General features: G+C 38.6%; 1 protein-coding gene across 4 annotated transcripts in view; it reads right to left on the reverse strand.

Moving 5' to 3' along the window:
- Nucleotides 1-2,411: 2,411 nt before the first annotated feature.
- The window catches only part of CCDC88A (coiled-coil domain containing 88A), a 346,834-nt gene continuing 332,843 nt past the window's right edge, over nt 2,412-16,402 (reverse strand). For 3 of the 4 annotated variants that reach the window (XM_065400912.1, XM_065400913.1, XM_065400911.1), the window contains 3 exons: nt 11,188-11,456; nt 6,937-7,426; nt 2,412-2,476 (listed from right to left, as the gene is read on the reverse strand). In XM_065400912.1, the coding sequence (XP_065256984.1) occupies nt 2,412-2,476; nt 6,937-7,426; nt 11,188-11,456 (824 nt within the window). The remainder of the gene's footprint in view (nt 2,477-6,936; nt 7,427-11,187; nt 11,457-16,402) is intronic. The other variant, XM_065400915.1, reaches the window with a different exon arrangement.

Raw genomic sequence — 16,402 nt, forward strand, 5'->3', positions numbered from 1 at the left:
TTTCAGATCAAAATGTTTTATTTTGACAAAACTAAAACTTGTTTAGATTTAGATTTTTTAAAATTTTATATTATATATGGTACTCCAAAAATTTCAAAATGAAGTTGTTTAGAAAAGAAAAAAATAAAAATGTTTCATTCTGATTGTATTGAAACAGGATGTTTCAACATTGTCAGAATCACCCCCCTGCTAACCCCTCCAAGTTTTGGCAAAATCAATATGATTTACAAAGTGTTTCGATTTCGACGGAACTGCATTCTCCGATGGAAAATGTTTCTGTCCAAGTTTTTCCAACCAGCTCTAGTCTTTATAGATGGTAGTGAAAGCCTAAAAAATATATTATTACTACTTAAAACTATATATAGCTGCCCTGCCAAACAAGTTAAGGAATGTTGTGAACTTGGTGTAAATGTAGTCCATGGTCCTGATTCTGCAAACGCTTATGGTCGTGCTTAACTTTACTTATGGGAATAGTTCCATTAATATCAGTGGGACTAATCATATAAAATTACTCATGTGCATAAGCCTTTGCTGGATTAAACCCTATGAGGTTACACCATTAATTTGATTTTTTCATAGAAATATTAATGCACTTATTGATATACAAGAAAATAAAATGTTGATATTTAATATAAATTGGGATCGAGTGATAAGTCCATGTACGTTTCCCTGGATTAACGAAATCTGTTTTCTGTGCTCTTGCAAATGTCTTCAAGACAACAAATGCATACAAATATTTTAAAAGTACTAATAACATTTATCGATTTTAATGTAGAATTATAATTAACAAAAGAGAATGTCTTATTAATAAAGGAGAATCTTAATGAGTGAATTGATTGTAAAATGCAGATGACATTATTTACATTGTTTTTTGCCATAAGGAAACCTCCTAAGCCATAGTCAGCACACATCAAAACACAAATTTTTTAAAAAATTGTTAAAACACAAACATTTACTATAAGACAGTTTTATCCTGGGAATGCCATTTGTTGAAAAACATTAGGGGAAAAAAAGTCCTAGTAAAATTATTCTTGTCAATCTCCTGTCAAGAACTTCTGAACGTATCTGTGCAGTATAACTTGTGCATCTGGAAAACACAAGAATTTCTATATAGTGTGAATATTCCATCACTCCATCTTTATTATGGAGTTGTTCAAATGTTTTCATGTACGTAAACAGAATTTTCTTTTGCAGTATGCACCAAAATAATAATCAGCACATATTTTTCTTTTAAAGAGCAACATCACGCAGATGATGCTAATCAAATAAGCCAGTGAAGTGCCAGTAAGCTTGTGGGTTTTTTGTATCTGTATATACAGTAAATTTCCACAAAATACTATTGCATTTATTTCAGATTTACAGAACTAAATATAAACTGCTAGATTTTTGCTAATTATTAGCAGAAGCTGTAAGCAATCAGTGGCTAAATTCATAAACAAAAGATGAAAGGTAGCATTTTATTCCTGGAGTAATTCTTGAGATCTTAAATGGTTGGTCCTTAAGGAGATGAGAACTGTCCTTTATTCAGTAGATCTTAACAGTGCAATGTGCAACAATTCCTAAAACCGTCTAAAAAGTTTCATCAGTAGACTCCAGTAGAACTCCTTGATTCAAGGAAGGAAGGAAGGTTTGTATTTCTTGCCTGCTCTATTCACGAAGAATTGTAAAACGTTCCCTTAATGTTTTTTTAAATTATTATTATTGATTCCTATAGTTGACTGTCTTGTTACTTCAGAAATAAAGGCTTCTTACTGAGACACTGAAGGACACTTTTCTCTCTGTGTTCAGTTGAAAGGTAGAAAAAAGAAGAAAGAGAACATAAGAAAAGCTTAAAGTGGAGAAGAGATACAAAATTCAGAGTAAAGTTACTAAAAGAACTTAACAGCATGCATCAGAGATTTAGTGAGAACAAGAAAGGGACAGAATGCCAAAGATAAACTTTACATAAAGGCAGTTTCCCTGCAATATAGAATAGTTTATAAAACTAACATTTTTTGCTTTATAAAACTATTCTTTTGAATTTATCTGTCCCTTTTTAAATAAGTGACTTCAATACTGTTTCATAAGCTCATTTTCTTGAAGCTTCCTCTTATAAAGTTTTAAGTTTTTAAAAGACATCCTAGGAATCTTATATATAAAAATTATGTCATTTTAGAAGGGAAAAAAGTGTTAAGATTTCTCGTTCCCTGCCCAGACAGGCAAAAAAACCCTAACTACAGCTGTCTGTTCTGGCTTTACTAATAAGCAAGATAGAAAACCAGTTAAGCAAGCAATATTTACATCTGTTAATGCAATGTGCACTTATTCTTACACGTAATGCTGTTAGTTTGTTGTAAATGAAATTAATCTCATTTACATTTTGGGCAGGAAACTCACCACTTGGCCCACATCTCATGTAGTGGGTAATAGCATTAGGAGCTTTGTTGCTCCCTAGACCTGCTTTTTGAATTTCTGCTTTCTGGTATAGCTTCCACATCTGCAGGAGAAAAGCATTTCATGTTATTCAATTTGTTTAGCAGGACAAGAAAAAGCCCTCACTTAACAATACGCAGTTACTTAATAGTAGGATATAACTGCTCAAAGGTATAAAAATACTTCTTTGAAGGACAGGGTTGTTGAGGGAGAGGGAAGGAAGGAATTCACAAGAATAATCTACAGACATATATTAAAGGTAAACCTGTTATAAAAGTTCATATTTGCATTTTTAAAATCAAATATAAAATAATCAAATATTACTTTTCAAATCCATAAGAGGATAAATTCAACTTTTAAATTTAATGGCCTTAAATCTGTGCCAGTATGAAAGGGCAAAACACCACTGAAATCAATGGAACTGTGCCCACTTACACCAGCAGAGAAATTGGCTCAACTTTTTTTGTTTGTTTAAACCTAACTGCCAGTAACACATATATAACTATTTACTAAAATGGCTAAATTCAAGTCTGTTAAGTGGAAAATAACCTTTGCATGCAACAGATATAACATGCACAATACAGTATCTTAACTAAGTGTTCACTTAGAAAAGCAAAGCTTCAGGCAAACTTTTCGTTGCAAGCAAAAAATTATTCCTGTTCATGGCAGAACAATTAATTAAATGTCTAATGTCCATTTTTGGCTGATGTCCAAATACTCTGAATTATCACGCAAAATTTGATTTTTTTAGTCTTGGATTTCCATTTCTAAGGCCAGCAGGGACCAGGAGTTGCAGAGACATGGATCAAGAAATGAGTGCACTGAATTGCTTTGTAGGAAGCCCTCTGATTGACCTAGGAGCAACACTGATGGGATCTGAAGGGAATCCCACAAAGCCTCCACAGCTGAAACAAGAATGAAAAGATTCAGCCATGATGTGTGAGTATTTGTAAGGGAGTACAGTCCAGAGGAGAAAAACTCTCTATGCATGAGCACATCTGTTTCCCTCCCCAAATATTAGAGCTGCTGAGCAGCAGTTGAACATGATTGATTTTTCAAGGCCATTAAAATATTCCCTAATAATGGGTCTGCTCCCACTCCCATTGAAATTGATGGGGCAGGATCAGGCCCAACAGAAAACCAGGAACACAGGGTTACTTTTAAAATTCCTACGATCAATAGCACATCAGAAATTTGAAAAACAAGGGGAAATAGTTATAGTGGCCCAAGCTGAAAAAGGTCATTCCAGAACCCCAATGTGAAGATATGAAATTTAAAAGGGCTGATTTTCATTTATACAAAGCCTCTTAATTTCACTCTGGTAGTGTAAGGTGCTGGTAGTGAAAATGAATATAAAAGAAAAATTGCATCCACATTAAGGCCCCTTTCTTTTGCCAGATTTATCATTTTATTAGTTATCAAATTTAACTGGTGAGTGTGGCTCCTCACGACAGACCATCAAACATATCATTACCTACTGCCCAATTTATAAATATGAAGGAGGCATTACTGCAATAAATACTGCTACTCCTGATGTAGCCATTTGGCTTGATCAACTTCAGGTGAAATTGTAGTTGCTGCTCTACACCAGAGCCATATGGAAGAAGAAGATTGGTGTGTGAGAATTTGTTTGTGAAAGGAACGAAAATGATTCAGAGATGGAAGTACACATTGGCTGGAAAAGTTTCCTTTACTTTCTCAATATCAATCTATAAGGATCACATCTAGGGTTGAAAGGGTAGGTTGAAATTCTGTTTCCCTTCAATCGTTGGCCTCATTGCTGAGCGCCAACATAGGTCGCAATGGTGCTGTTGGTTTATTCTTAATAAACTCAATGTACCTCATTATAAGCTATCAGTTTTTCCAAGAAATAGGTTTGCTGTCAGTTACCCAACCCCCCCAAAAGTACCAATGCTTGTAGTGTGCTTTCTGAGTTCCTGTAGGATACTTCAAGATTTTATAGATTTCCTATATAATTCCATAGATAACTTTTAAAATTATTGTGCATATTTCTGTTCAACTGGCAGCACCATATATGTTAAAAAATGAGTTAAACAAATATGGAACAACAAGAAGTGAAGCAGAATGAAATGACCCAAGACTGACGTACTCTGTGTGTGAGAATAAGAAGAATTGTGTTGAGAGCATTTCTTTTATTGTATTTAGGGTAACTATCTTTAAAGGAGATACAGCAATGACATAACCAAAGGATTTGTGCTTCTTAGTTATCAGCCCATAAACTGTGTAGGTGTGCAAACATGGTAAAGGAAGGCTATTTTATGTTTTGGAAGAAGCATAATTTGTTTCTTCATGGAGTCTCTCTAAGACACTTTATGTTCTCCACTTGCTTCCTTCCCACACCTTCAAAAGCAGTTCATCATGCAGAGGAGACCTGGCAATGGATTCTCCAAAGTTCATCAATGATGCTCCTGTATCAGCTGAAGATATTTCTAGAGTGTGACACAATGGAATTACTGCTTCCTTCATGAAGAGTTAAGTGAACTATTCTTGCAGCACTTCTAGTCCTTGCTGACCTGGGACCAAAGGTATCAAATTTGGGTCCCCATGTGGCAGCGCTGTGCACTGCCACACGATTTCTGGCCAAAGAAGCACAATTGTAAAAGTTAGAATATGAAAGTCATTATTTTCAACAAGATATATTTTCTTTCATGCAGGTTTTTATATAGCACAGCTACTTTTGATTTCTCAAATGTAAATATTTAATTGTGTTTCAATTTGTTAAAAAAATGCTGATGTCTACTTAAGGGTCTAGCTCTACAAGCACATGCAATTTATAGCTGAAGTATGGTATAATTTTAAAGTTTTGTTTAAATCGTTTTAAGTTTAAATTGTTACCAGACTTAAAGTGCGATTTCAAGCAGTGGCAGAGATGCTAGAATTTTAAATAGCTTTTTTTCAACATTTTCTGTTTAGCTAAATTATTCCATAAAGCATTGCTAAATTGACAATTTATAACCAAATATTTAAATTATATTTCAGCTGCATTCATATTTAATATAGTCTTATTGTCAAATCTCATATGCCTCATTTTCTAACTAAGCAATGTTCTATCTGCATAGGAAATAAAAGAATTTCCACCATAATTAGTAAAGATTTTATTATTATTATTATTATTATTATTATACATTGTAAAAATTCTCATAAAACTATAGTGTTACTTGACTCCAAATAAAACAGCACATTGGACCACCTCTGTATGTCAGACATGGGAAGACAAACCACAGGAAAGGGAAAAAGAGGTAGAGGAGGATCATTTTTTCTATGCAACTGCTACACTTAATTTGATTGTTACATTTTAAAAAATTACCATTTATGAATATTAACAATTGTTTTATTTATTAAAGTTCAAATATTTTAATAAATATGAATTACAGTTCATATTTATTGTGCAGCAAACTACAGGCACTGAATTATTTGGGCTACAACTTATTCCTTGAGCAAAATGACACACAAAACATAGCATAAATAAAAAGCAAAAGATACTGAAATCTCTCTAACAGGTTGTGTTTTTTGTTTTTGCTAGTATTGTATACGTGCAAGAGGAAAAAATAGGTATTTTTGTATGGGTGATGCATCTGAAAACAAAAGTACAAGTAAGAAAAGTACCTTCCTGTTGGTAAAAAATTACCTGGTTCTTTGTGCCATTTTTGGCAATGCAGCATGCAACTGCTTTAACATGCATTCAATAATGTAGAAAAACAAAATATTTCTAACATGTGACAAATAAAAATACAGAACATTAGTTTGTATTATTAAGGCTTTTAGAGGCATGCAGAAAATATACAGTGCAATTAATGTTTCATGCAAGCTTTGGTGTGATTACAATTTTACATTTATATGCATGGTGTAATACACAGCTGATTTTTATATCACCATTCAGAGGAAAACACCCCCCCCCCCATAAACCTGCCAAGAAACTATTTTTTATTTTTAGTGGAACATTCCCTAAATCAGTGGACATTGAGAACAACATGTGTCATTTGTATTTAATATGACATCTCTCTTATCATACACAACCATACTCATACCAAACAGTTTGGTTATCTTCAGAAACCAGTAAAGGGGATTCAATCTTGCTAGTATTTACACATGCAGAAGAAGCAGTACATTCACTATTTAGAACTGACTGTGGGTTACTGTTATCAGACTTATGGTCATCAGAAGACTGATCAGTTACCTTTGCTGTAGACCTTTGAGGTAATCCACTTATATTACTAACTAATTCAGTGTTAAGGGATAAAAATGGCTGTGACACATGGGCCACAGTAAATGTCCCTGTGCTATCAATAGTTGATATACCAACTTTATCACTGAACACATTAGTGCTCGAAGTTTTGTCAACAACATTTGACTTTCCCATCCTTGAATTCCTAGGCTTCTCAGATTTATACCCCGAGTGATCTGGTTTAACTGTATTATCTAAATCATTTTGTGGAACAGAATCTACATTACAAGATGTATAATGAAAAAAATTAGAGGACTGCTGGTGTGCACAGTACTCACTAGATGCTGATGGAATGCTTCTATCAGCTGTAGATGGTGCTGGATCAATTGATACAGGCTGCCTACTGTCCTTAGATAAAAAATCATGAATGCTTGTCCTTCGAGTAGTTCCTTCTGCTGTAGAAATCACACTGCTTGCACGTGGTAAGGTAGCATAAGGGCTGCAATCTTTGGATTGTCGTTGTGATGGATTTGTTTGTACTTTTTCTTTGATTGACTTGACCTTTCCTTGAGAACCTGACATCAATTTTATTGGAGAGCTGGTAAAGTAGGTATCTTCAGTTTTACGAGGGCTGGGCCTTACAAGCTGTTCAGGTTTAGCTGACCTTCCATCTGAGAAGTCAACTGTGTTTTTCACACTTAATGACCTGACGATACCACTGCTGACAGATGACTGTTTCCTTAGCTTTTCTTTTCCTGCCAACTCAGCAGACTCAGACAAACTTCTCATTACTTCATCTAAAAGATTCTCTTGGCTTGCACACTTTATCTGTCAAAACATACCCAAACAGCTTATTGTGTAGTTCTGATTTAATTTTTAAATTTACAAGATATTTTAGTCATCTTTATTGCATGAAAGTGAAAAACAATTACATTATTTTATTTAAATACTACATTTATTTGAATTGCTTAAGACTACTCATTAGTGGCAAACCTGCAAGTGATATTTTACCTCTTAAATTTGAATTGTATATAACTTTGAGCTATCATATAGATTGGCTATAAGGAAACATTACTACCTTGGAAACTAGACGTCTGTGAAAGGCTGCAACTATCTGGAGTTCATGAGATATTACTTCTCCTCTGATATCAAGTAGCTCAACCAATCAACTAATTAGAACTTCACACTCACATCTTCTCTCCTGCCTTCCTTTTCACTAACTAATTGATAATTTCCTTAACAATTTGAACAATATGTACCAGTGTTTTGAACCTAAGACTAGTGTGTAGAGTTCTGGATTTCGAACCAGGTTCAAGCGGCTGGAAGAAATCCAATATGCAAAGTTGGAAGAAAGTTTCCTTTTCTGTTCAACCAGCTCCATCCATCTGGAATTCATAGGCTATGTCTAGTAGTATTCAAAATCTTGACCAGGAGGAATTTTAAATTAAATCATAACCTCATTTTCTCATGAAAAAGTAAAGAGGTGGCTTGGTAATAGCTCTTAAGCATCAGGGAATTCACCAGTTCAATGATCTCTAGGACCCAGTGGTCTGAAGCAATGCTTGCCATTCTTGAAATCAAAAAGGACAAAAAGTCCTCAAAGGATGGAGTAAAGGGGGAAGAAAGACAAGGATTTGGATACTCCAAGACTAGGTCAGTGTTCGCTGGAGCATCCTCAAATTCACTGACTAAATATGGCCCCCACCAGCAGGTCAGTCTACAAAGGTCTAGAAGGAAGAGTGTTGTCTTCTGTGGCAGGAACAGAATGACTTCTCCAGTTGTGTGGGTCTTTGCTGGTAGCAAGCTCTTGAAGAGGACTTCTGAAAGTGTCTGTTATGCAATCTAACTGAAGATTTCCTCTGGAAAACAGGCTAATTCAAACCTAGAGTCCTAGCCATTGACTTTGTGCTTTTCTTTTTTTCCAAAATTCCAATATTCAGCAAAGCACTTAAACACACATAAATCCATCCATATTCAGCAAAGCACTTAAGAAAAGGTTTAACATTAAGCATGTGAAATGAGACAATCATGGGGAACAGGGATGCACCTAAGCATGTGCTTACATACCTTGCTAAATCAAAGCTCAAGTCATCTGTGTCTTCAAAAGTGAAGTCCACAACTTTTGTCTGGGCCTCAACTCAGAGACCAGAATTCCTGAGCCAGTAGGGTTTCCTAAGGAAGGGAGTCCTAACCAAAGTCCCACCAGTTTTGTCTGAGATATCACAGAAACTGTTGGAAACAGTCTGGCCTTTTTTAAACAACTCCGGAGATTCCTGTTTCTTAACTCAGGAATGTACTGATCCCAAAAGGTGGCTCTGGACCAGAAAAAAAATTATATCTGGCTATAACTGCCACCATTCATAATGTCAGGGAAGATGAAGAATAAACTTTTATTCCAAATATGACCAATCATTTGGACTCAATGACATCTTCACATTTCTAGTTTTCTCACTTGCAACAGAGATCACAAGTGAGTACATTATAGGACGCTGGTAAAATAAATCAAATCCCTCCTTGAGAATTTGGTATGAAGGATTCAGGTTTCTTTGAGACAGAAATACCATAGGCAGGAGTGGTTCGACACCTCTTTAGCTAGCTTCAACAAACCTCCATTGACTGGGAGGGCTATTCTTCCTTTCTCTTGGACTTCCAGGAAGTCCAAAAGTTTAAGTGGTGGCTTCCTGGCCAAAAGTACTAAAAGGATATTGTAGGAGCAGATTTTTGATAACCCAGAGCCCAGTAACATGTTTAAACCACTGCCAGCAGCTGGAGTACCAATTGCTATGCTTATTGCTGAAAGCAGCTAAAAGGAGGCCTTTCTGACACCTCAGCACAGCTAACAGACCAGGAGGGGAGGGTGAAGTGAGTGACTTCAAGGAGAAAACATGACCCTCTGTCCTCCTGACATGAGTTGTATTTACACAGCATGCAGTTTTGCAAGATGGAAAGTCTGGCAATAGTTAACTATTGCTATACAGCTGGTTAACTGATGGAAAGTTCCCCTACCTGACTGATGGAAAATTGCCCACCTGACAGGCTGGAAATCTCCACCCTTAATTTAACTTCTGCTCAGCAATTTTGTTAACGAACAAGCTATGTAATACTAACAAGTTGGATATAAAATCAGGAAGAAATCTGAGCTCAATGGACACTTGAACATTTGGACACCTCTCAAGTTCCCTTGCAGCCGGCCACTGGACGCTTGCAGTTATCCACTTGAGACCTCCCCAAGACCCTGGGTAAATATGAATTTCTTGGGGTGTTTTACTAATCTGTTGCGGACATGTGTAAGTGCTTGAGACTAAGTAAAGTATAGCTTTAAGTAAAAGCACTCTTGTATTGTCCTGTTTGTACCAACCATCTATCGGTCGGACGGCCATATCGCCATTGATTTATTTCCTGACACCACCTCGCACAGTTACCTAGAACTTTGGATTGAAAGAACCCCGGGAAACAATATCAGGAGTTACAGACATTCATCCCACCAAAACTAGAAAGATCCTAGCATCAATTGGAGATGTTGAAACAGGCAAGACAGCCTCCTTAGATGATGAGTTAGAGGGGGGAAACCTCTGAAGACAATCCCACCACTTTCTCCACCTTCATGAGGAGGGCTGTGACAGCAGTTCTCACTGAAGACAATTAGCAGGCAGTAAGAGGAAAGGAAACCACTTTGGGGCAAATGACTGCCCACCCAGCCACTACTGATGAGTATGCTCAGCTGCAGCACTTAGGACAGGAGCCCTCAACTTTTCTTTCCTAATGTGGTCATGAGGGAAGCAGCAACCACTTACAAATTGTTACGCTTTGTATTTATTTCTTTTAAAATTATATCAGGAGTGGATCAGTCTCCTTTTACTGGGGATGCACAGCCAGAGTTAAGTACACTCCCTGTAGGGTTACCAGATAATAACAGTGAAAAAACGGGACAGAGGGTGGGGGGTAATAAAAAATGGGACTGTCCCTTTAAAAATGGGACATCTGGTCACCCTAACTCCCTGCCATCTGACCAGCTCTACTAATCCCAGGTGGGCAGCAGCTGTTTTTCCCCACTGCACACTGAACCAGAATGCCACTTCGCTCCTACTTAGCATACCATCTCATATTACATTCTGTAACCATCACCCTCCTTTTTCTATTTTCCTTAACAAAAACTAAATTTTGGACCTGAAAATGAAGGGCTTTTCTATAGGAACATTTAGTTTGCAGCAAGCTGTGGTGTAAATCTACCCCCACACTAGCTTGCCACAGACTGTCTGTATCGACACTCCTGACACTCATCATCAGTTCACTAATGCACTTCGATATAGTCCTGATTAAAAAAAGACTATATCAAAGTGTATAAACAAACTATTAATGCATGTCAGCAGGGCTCACATGGACAGACACAGGCTAGTGCAGGATATAGTCACACACCCAGCTTGCCATGAACTAATTGTTTGTGTAGACAAACTATTATTTGACAGTGTCTCTTTAAAAGAATTTTAAGGGGGTCCTGCAATGGCATACACTATAAGTACCATATTAAATCTGTGCATAAATATAGGGTATTGTATAGCCCTAAAATTAAAATAATTTTTTTAACTAACCTCTGTAGAAGTAATCTTGTTGCTTTCTTCTAAAAACTGCTGCAGAGTAACAACCTCACTTCCAGGAGAACCAGTTTTGATCTTCTGCTTTCCTTGATTATCCACTGTTTCAGGCATTTTTTCCTTGATCATGAGACTCGACTTGGTGTGACTTTTCAAATACTGGATGGGACTGCTGCTGCTGCTAGACCAAGCCTCATGTTCATGAAGCAGACTAAATTCTCCACTGCTGTGACTTTGTGGCCTACTTTGGTTGTTAACTCCACCTGCTTTTGGGGAAAACAGTATTAAATGTTCTATAATAAAAATTACATGAAAATAATTGTTGAACAGCACATTCTGAACAATATCTGGAGGATTATTAGATGTCATTTAATCAGGGCTGGCTCTAGGCACCAGCAAACCAAGCACGTGCTTGAGGCGGCACAATTTTTTTTTTTTTTTTGGCGCTTTGGCAGTTGTGCTCCTGGAGGTTTTTTTTTTTTTTTTTTTTGCTTGGGGCGGCCAAAAACCTAGAGCCGGCCCTGCATTTAATAATGCCTGTTTATATAATTTTTTTAAAATGTTGAAGATTCTAATTGTCCTATATTACTCAGATCAAAAAATGTTGAAGACTCTAATTGTCCTATATTACTCAGATCAAATATCCTATTCTGAAATCATGTTATAAAATGCAATTTCATTCCCTTGGCTTATCTGTTACAACTTTTTAACCTGATTTTTTCAGTTTTTCAATGGGAAAAAAGCACCCTTCACTTGAAATTTGATTCTAAGAGGTTAAATGTATACAGAAGACTTTATGATTCAGTTCATGTTCAGCAACTCTGTAAAGTGGATACTGTCATCTGCTACTCATGTGACATCTTATATAAATGAGACAGAAAAGGTGGAACATGAATCATATCATAGGACTGGAAGGGACCTTGAGAGGTCATCGAGTCCAGTCCCCTGCACTCATGGCAGAACTAAGTATTATGTAGACCACCCCTGACAGGTGTTTGTCTAACCTGCTCTTAAAAATCTCCAATGATGGAGATTCCATAACCTCTCTGGGCAATTTATTCCAGTGCTTAACCACCCTGATAGTTAGGAATTTTTTCCTAATGTTCAACCAAACCACCCTTGCTGCAATTTCAGCCCACTGCATCTTGTCCCAACCTGAGAGGTTACGGAGAATAATTTTTCTCCTTCCTCCTTGTAACAATCTTTTATGTACTTGAAAACTGCTATCATGTCCCCTTTCAGTCTTCTCTTCTCAAGACTAAACAAACCCAGTTTTTTCAATCTTCCCTCACAGGTCATCTTTTAATCATCCTTGTTGCTCTTCTCTGGACTATCTCCAATTTGTCCACATCTTCCCTGAAATGTGGCACCCAGAACTGGACACAATATTCCAGTTGAGGCTTAATCAGCACGGAGTAGAGCGGAAGAATTACTTCTCGTGTCTTGCTTACAACACTGCAGTTAATAACCCCAGAATGATGTTTGCTTTTTCCCCCCATTTTGACTCATATTTAACTTGTGATCCACTATGACCCCCAGATCCCTTTCTGCAGGACTCCTTCCTAGGTAGTCATTTCCCATTTTATATGTGTGCAACTGATTGTTCTTTCCTAAGTGGAGTACTTTGCATTTGTCCTTATTGAATTTCATCCTGTTTTCATCAGTCCATTTCTCCAGTTTGCCCACATCATTTTGAATTTTAATCCTATCCTCCAAAACATTTGTGATCCCTCCCAGCTTGATATTGTCCACAAACTTGAAGAAAATGACTGCCAATTCTTCAACAGAATTTTCTAGAAAGGCTCCTCTAGAGAGGTTTTCCTTATATTGCCAATGTTAGTTTATTACAATTGTGACCTGACGGAGGAACATAGCAGTAAGTGCAAAAAAAACTGCTGCTATAACAATTTTCTTTGATTTTCAATCTTTCTTATAGGATCAGAGTAAAAGATACTGGTGAATAGTAAACTGCTCTCTACCCTTTTTGTTATTTCTGAATAATGTAATTATATTTGAAGAAAGGAAAATTGTCTACAATAGAAACTGTTGATGTACCATATACAATCTGGGGCACAAGTTAACTCAGGGAATCTTTCACAGTAGAGAGTAACAAAATGAACAAGGCAAAAAAACGCTGTTCTAGTATTCACTTCTAAATTACCAATAAACAGATATTATCAAGAAAGTACAGTAACTCCTAACTTAAAGTCCATCCTGGTTAGGGTTGTTTCATTGTTACGTTGCTGATCAATTAGAGAACATGCTCGTTCAAAGCTGTGCAATGCTCCCTTATAATGTTGTTTGGCAGCTGCCTGCTTTGTCTACTGCTTGCAGAAAGAGCAGCCCATTGGAGCTAGATGGTGGGGGCTTAGAACCAGGGTGGACCGGCAGTCCCCCTATCAGCTCCCTGCTCCCCTAAGTTCCCTGTGCGGCAGCTGCCCAGCAGGCTATCAATTGCCAGGAAGTTCAGCTGACCCTCCCCCCACTGCCACGTGCTGCTCCTGCCCTCTGCCTTGGAGCTGCTCCTGGGAGCCTCCTGCTTCCTGTGCAGAAGGGGGAGGAAGAAGGGTGCTAATGTCAGGGTGTCCGCCTCCCACCGCTCCTGTACCTTATCTCCACAGAGCAGGATGGGGACATGACAGGGCTCAGGATGGAGGGAGTTTGCTGGCAGCAACTGCTGTCTCAACTTGCTGATCTACTTAAAAAGGCAGTGTACTTAGAGTGAGGTCAGCATATTTAAAGGGGCAATGCGCGTCTCTCTCACAAACATGGTGTGTGTCTCTGTCTCTCTCTGCCATGCTGTCTCCCCTCCCTCCATTCTTGCTCACTTGTAGAGTATGAGGCTACATTAACAACAATATGCTAACCCTTGAGGGCTCAGCCAAGTGCTAGTTCCTCATTTAGCAGTAAGGCATTCCCTGGGAAATATCCCACCCTCTGACTTCACCACTTCAATCAAGCTTCACAATCATCATTGCTTTGTACAGTATTAAATTGTTTAAAACTTATACAGTGTGTGTGTGTGTGTGTGTGTGTGTGTGTGTGTGTATATATATAAATAAATAAATAAATAAATATAGTCTTTTGTCTGGCGAAAAAAATTTCCCTGGAACCTAACCCCCCCACATTTACATTAATTCTTATGGGGAAATTGGATTCACTTAACATCGTTTCACTTAAAGTAGCATTTTTCAGGAACATAACTACAACGTTAAGCGAGGAGTTACTGTATTAGTCAAATACATTCTATGAAGTCCTATGAATGGATGCTACTCTAACATGTTCAGCATTCTTCAGCCAGCAGTAAATATAAAATCTTGTGGAATGCCCATCACAAACAGGATTAAAATGTTTTAAAAAAAATCTATATTAATACACCTCTACCCCGATATAACATGACCCGATATAATGCGGGTTCGCATACAACACGGTAAAGCTCTGACACGCTGCTCTGAGCAGCGTGTTAAGGGTGCCGGGCCAGGTCAGGGCCGAGGGGTTGGATAAGGGGCAGAGGCAGGGTCTGGGGGGCAGGAGCTGTGGGAGGGCACTTTTGGGGGCTCCACAGTCCCAGAGTGGCCCGGGGGATTAGCGGGGGGCCGGGAGCAGCCCGCTCTTCTTCCCTCACCCCGGCCCGAGCCGTGTTGCTCAGGGGAGGGGGCTTGGGGGAAGGGATTCCCCCCGCACTCACCAGCAGCGGCGGAAGCGGAGCAGCCTGGCCACAGCCCGCTCCACTCTGCCAGCTCCCAGCCGCAGCGCTCCGCTTCCCGCCGCAGGTGAGTGCATGACCTTTCCCCAGCCGCCCCCCAGCGACACGGCTGGGGCCGGGGCAAGGAAAGCGGAGCGGGCTGGGGCCGCGTCGCTCCGCTTCCCGCCGCAGGTGAGTGCGGGGGGGCATCCTTTCCCCAACCTCCCCCCACTCACCGACAGCGGGAAGCGGAGCGCTGCGGCTGGGCGGTGGCGGAGTGGAGCAGGCTGGGGCCAGGCTGCTCCGCATCCCGCCGCTGCCGGTGAGTGCCTGTCAGGGGGCAGGGTGTGTGGATAGGGGTCGGAGCAGTCAGGGGACAGGGGGGCTGGGTAGGGGGTGGAGTCCTGGGGGTGATTAGGGACAGGGGTCTCTGGAGGGGGCGGTCAGGGAACAAGGAATGGGGGGGGCCAAAGCAAGCTTGATATAACGCGGTCTCACCTATAACACAGTGAGATTTTTTTTGTCTCCCGAGGACCGCGTTATATCAGTTTAGAGGTGTACATGAAATATAGGGAATACTGCTAATAGTGTAGTAACGTTATCTAGTTTTCAAAGGCAAAATTTAAAAGTTTGTAAAGGCGACTGCATTTTATTATATACACATCTCTATATACCTTATAGTTATTTTGGTTAGTTTGCGTTGTACATTTTTACAGATTTTATTTCAGAGATAAGATAAGAAACACACAGATACGATACAAAAAATTAAGGAGTATTATTTCCCTGTTTAAAATGTACTTGAATATAAATTAATTTTGGGCTAAAATTTTTTTTTTTTTTAGAGAATATTTCTTTTTCTATAGTTAAGTCCAAAGCAGATAGCAAAGAGTTACAAAGGGATCTCATAATACTGAGTGACTGGGGAACAAAATGATAGATGAAATTCAGTGTTGATAAATGCAAACTAATGCACATTGGACAACATAAAAATCCCGACTATACATGTTTTTAATGAAGTAAATACTAATGGAAATTGTGTGATCATGGGAGACTAACTTCCCAGATATAGACTGGAGGACAAGTGCTAGGGCTCAGATTTTCCTAGATGCGATAGCTGATGGATTCCTTCACCAAGTAGTTGCTGAACCAACAAGAGGGGATGCCATTTTAGATTTGGTTTTGGTGAGTAGTGAGGACCTCATAGAAGAAATTGTTGCAGGGGACAACCTTGGTTCGAGCGATCATGAGCTAATTCAATTTAAACTAAATGGAAGGATAAACAAAAATAGATCTGTGACTAGGGTTTTTGATTTCAAAAGGGCTAACTTTAAAAAATTAAGGAAATTAGTTAGGGAAGTGGATTGGACTGAAGAACTTGTGAATCTAAAGGTGGAGGAGGCCTGGAATTACTTCAAGTCAAAGTTGCAGAAACTATCAGAAGCCTGCATCCCAAGAAAGGGGAAAAAATTCATAGGCAGGAGTTGTAGACCAAGCTGGATGAGCAAGCGTCTCAGAGAGGTGATTAAG

The sequence above is a fragment of the Emys orbicularis genome, chromosome 3, assembly GCF_028017835.1.
Source record: "Emys orbicularis isolate rEmyOrb1 chromosome 3, rEmyOrb1.hap1, whole genome shotgun sequence".
NCBI lineage: Eukaryota > Metazoa > Chordata > Testudines > Emydidae > Emys > Emys orbicularis.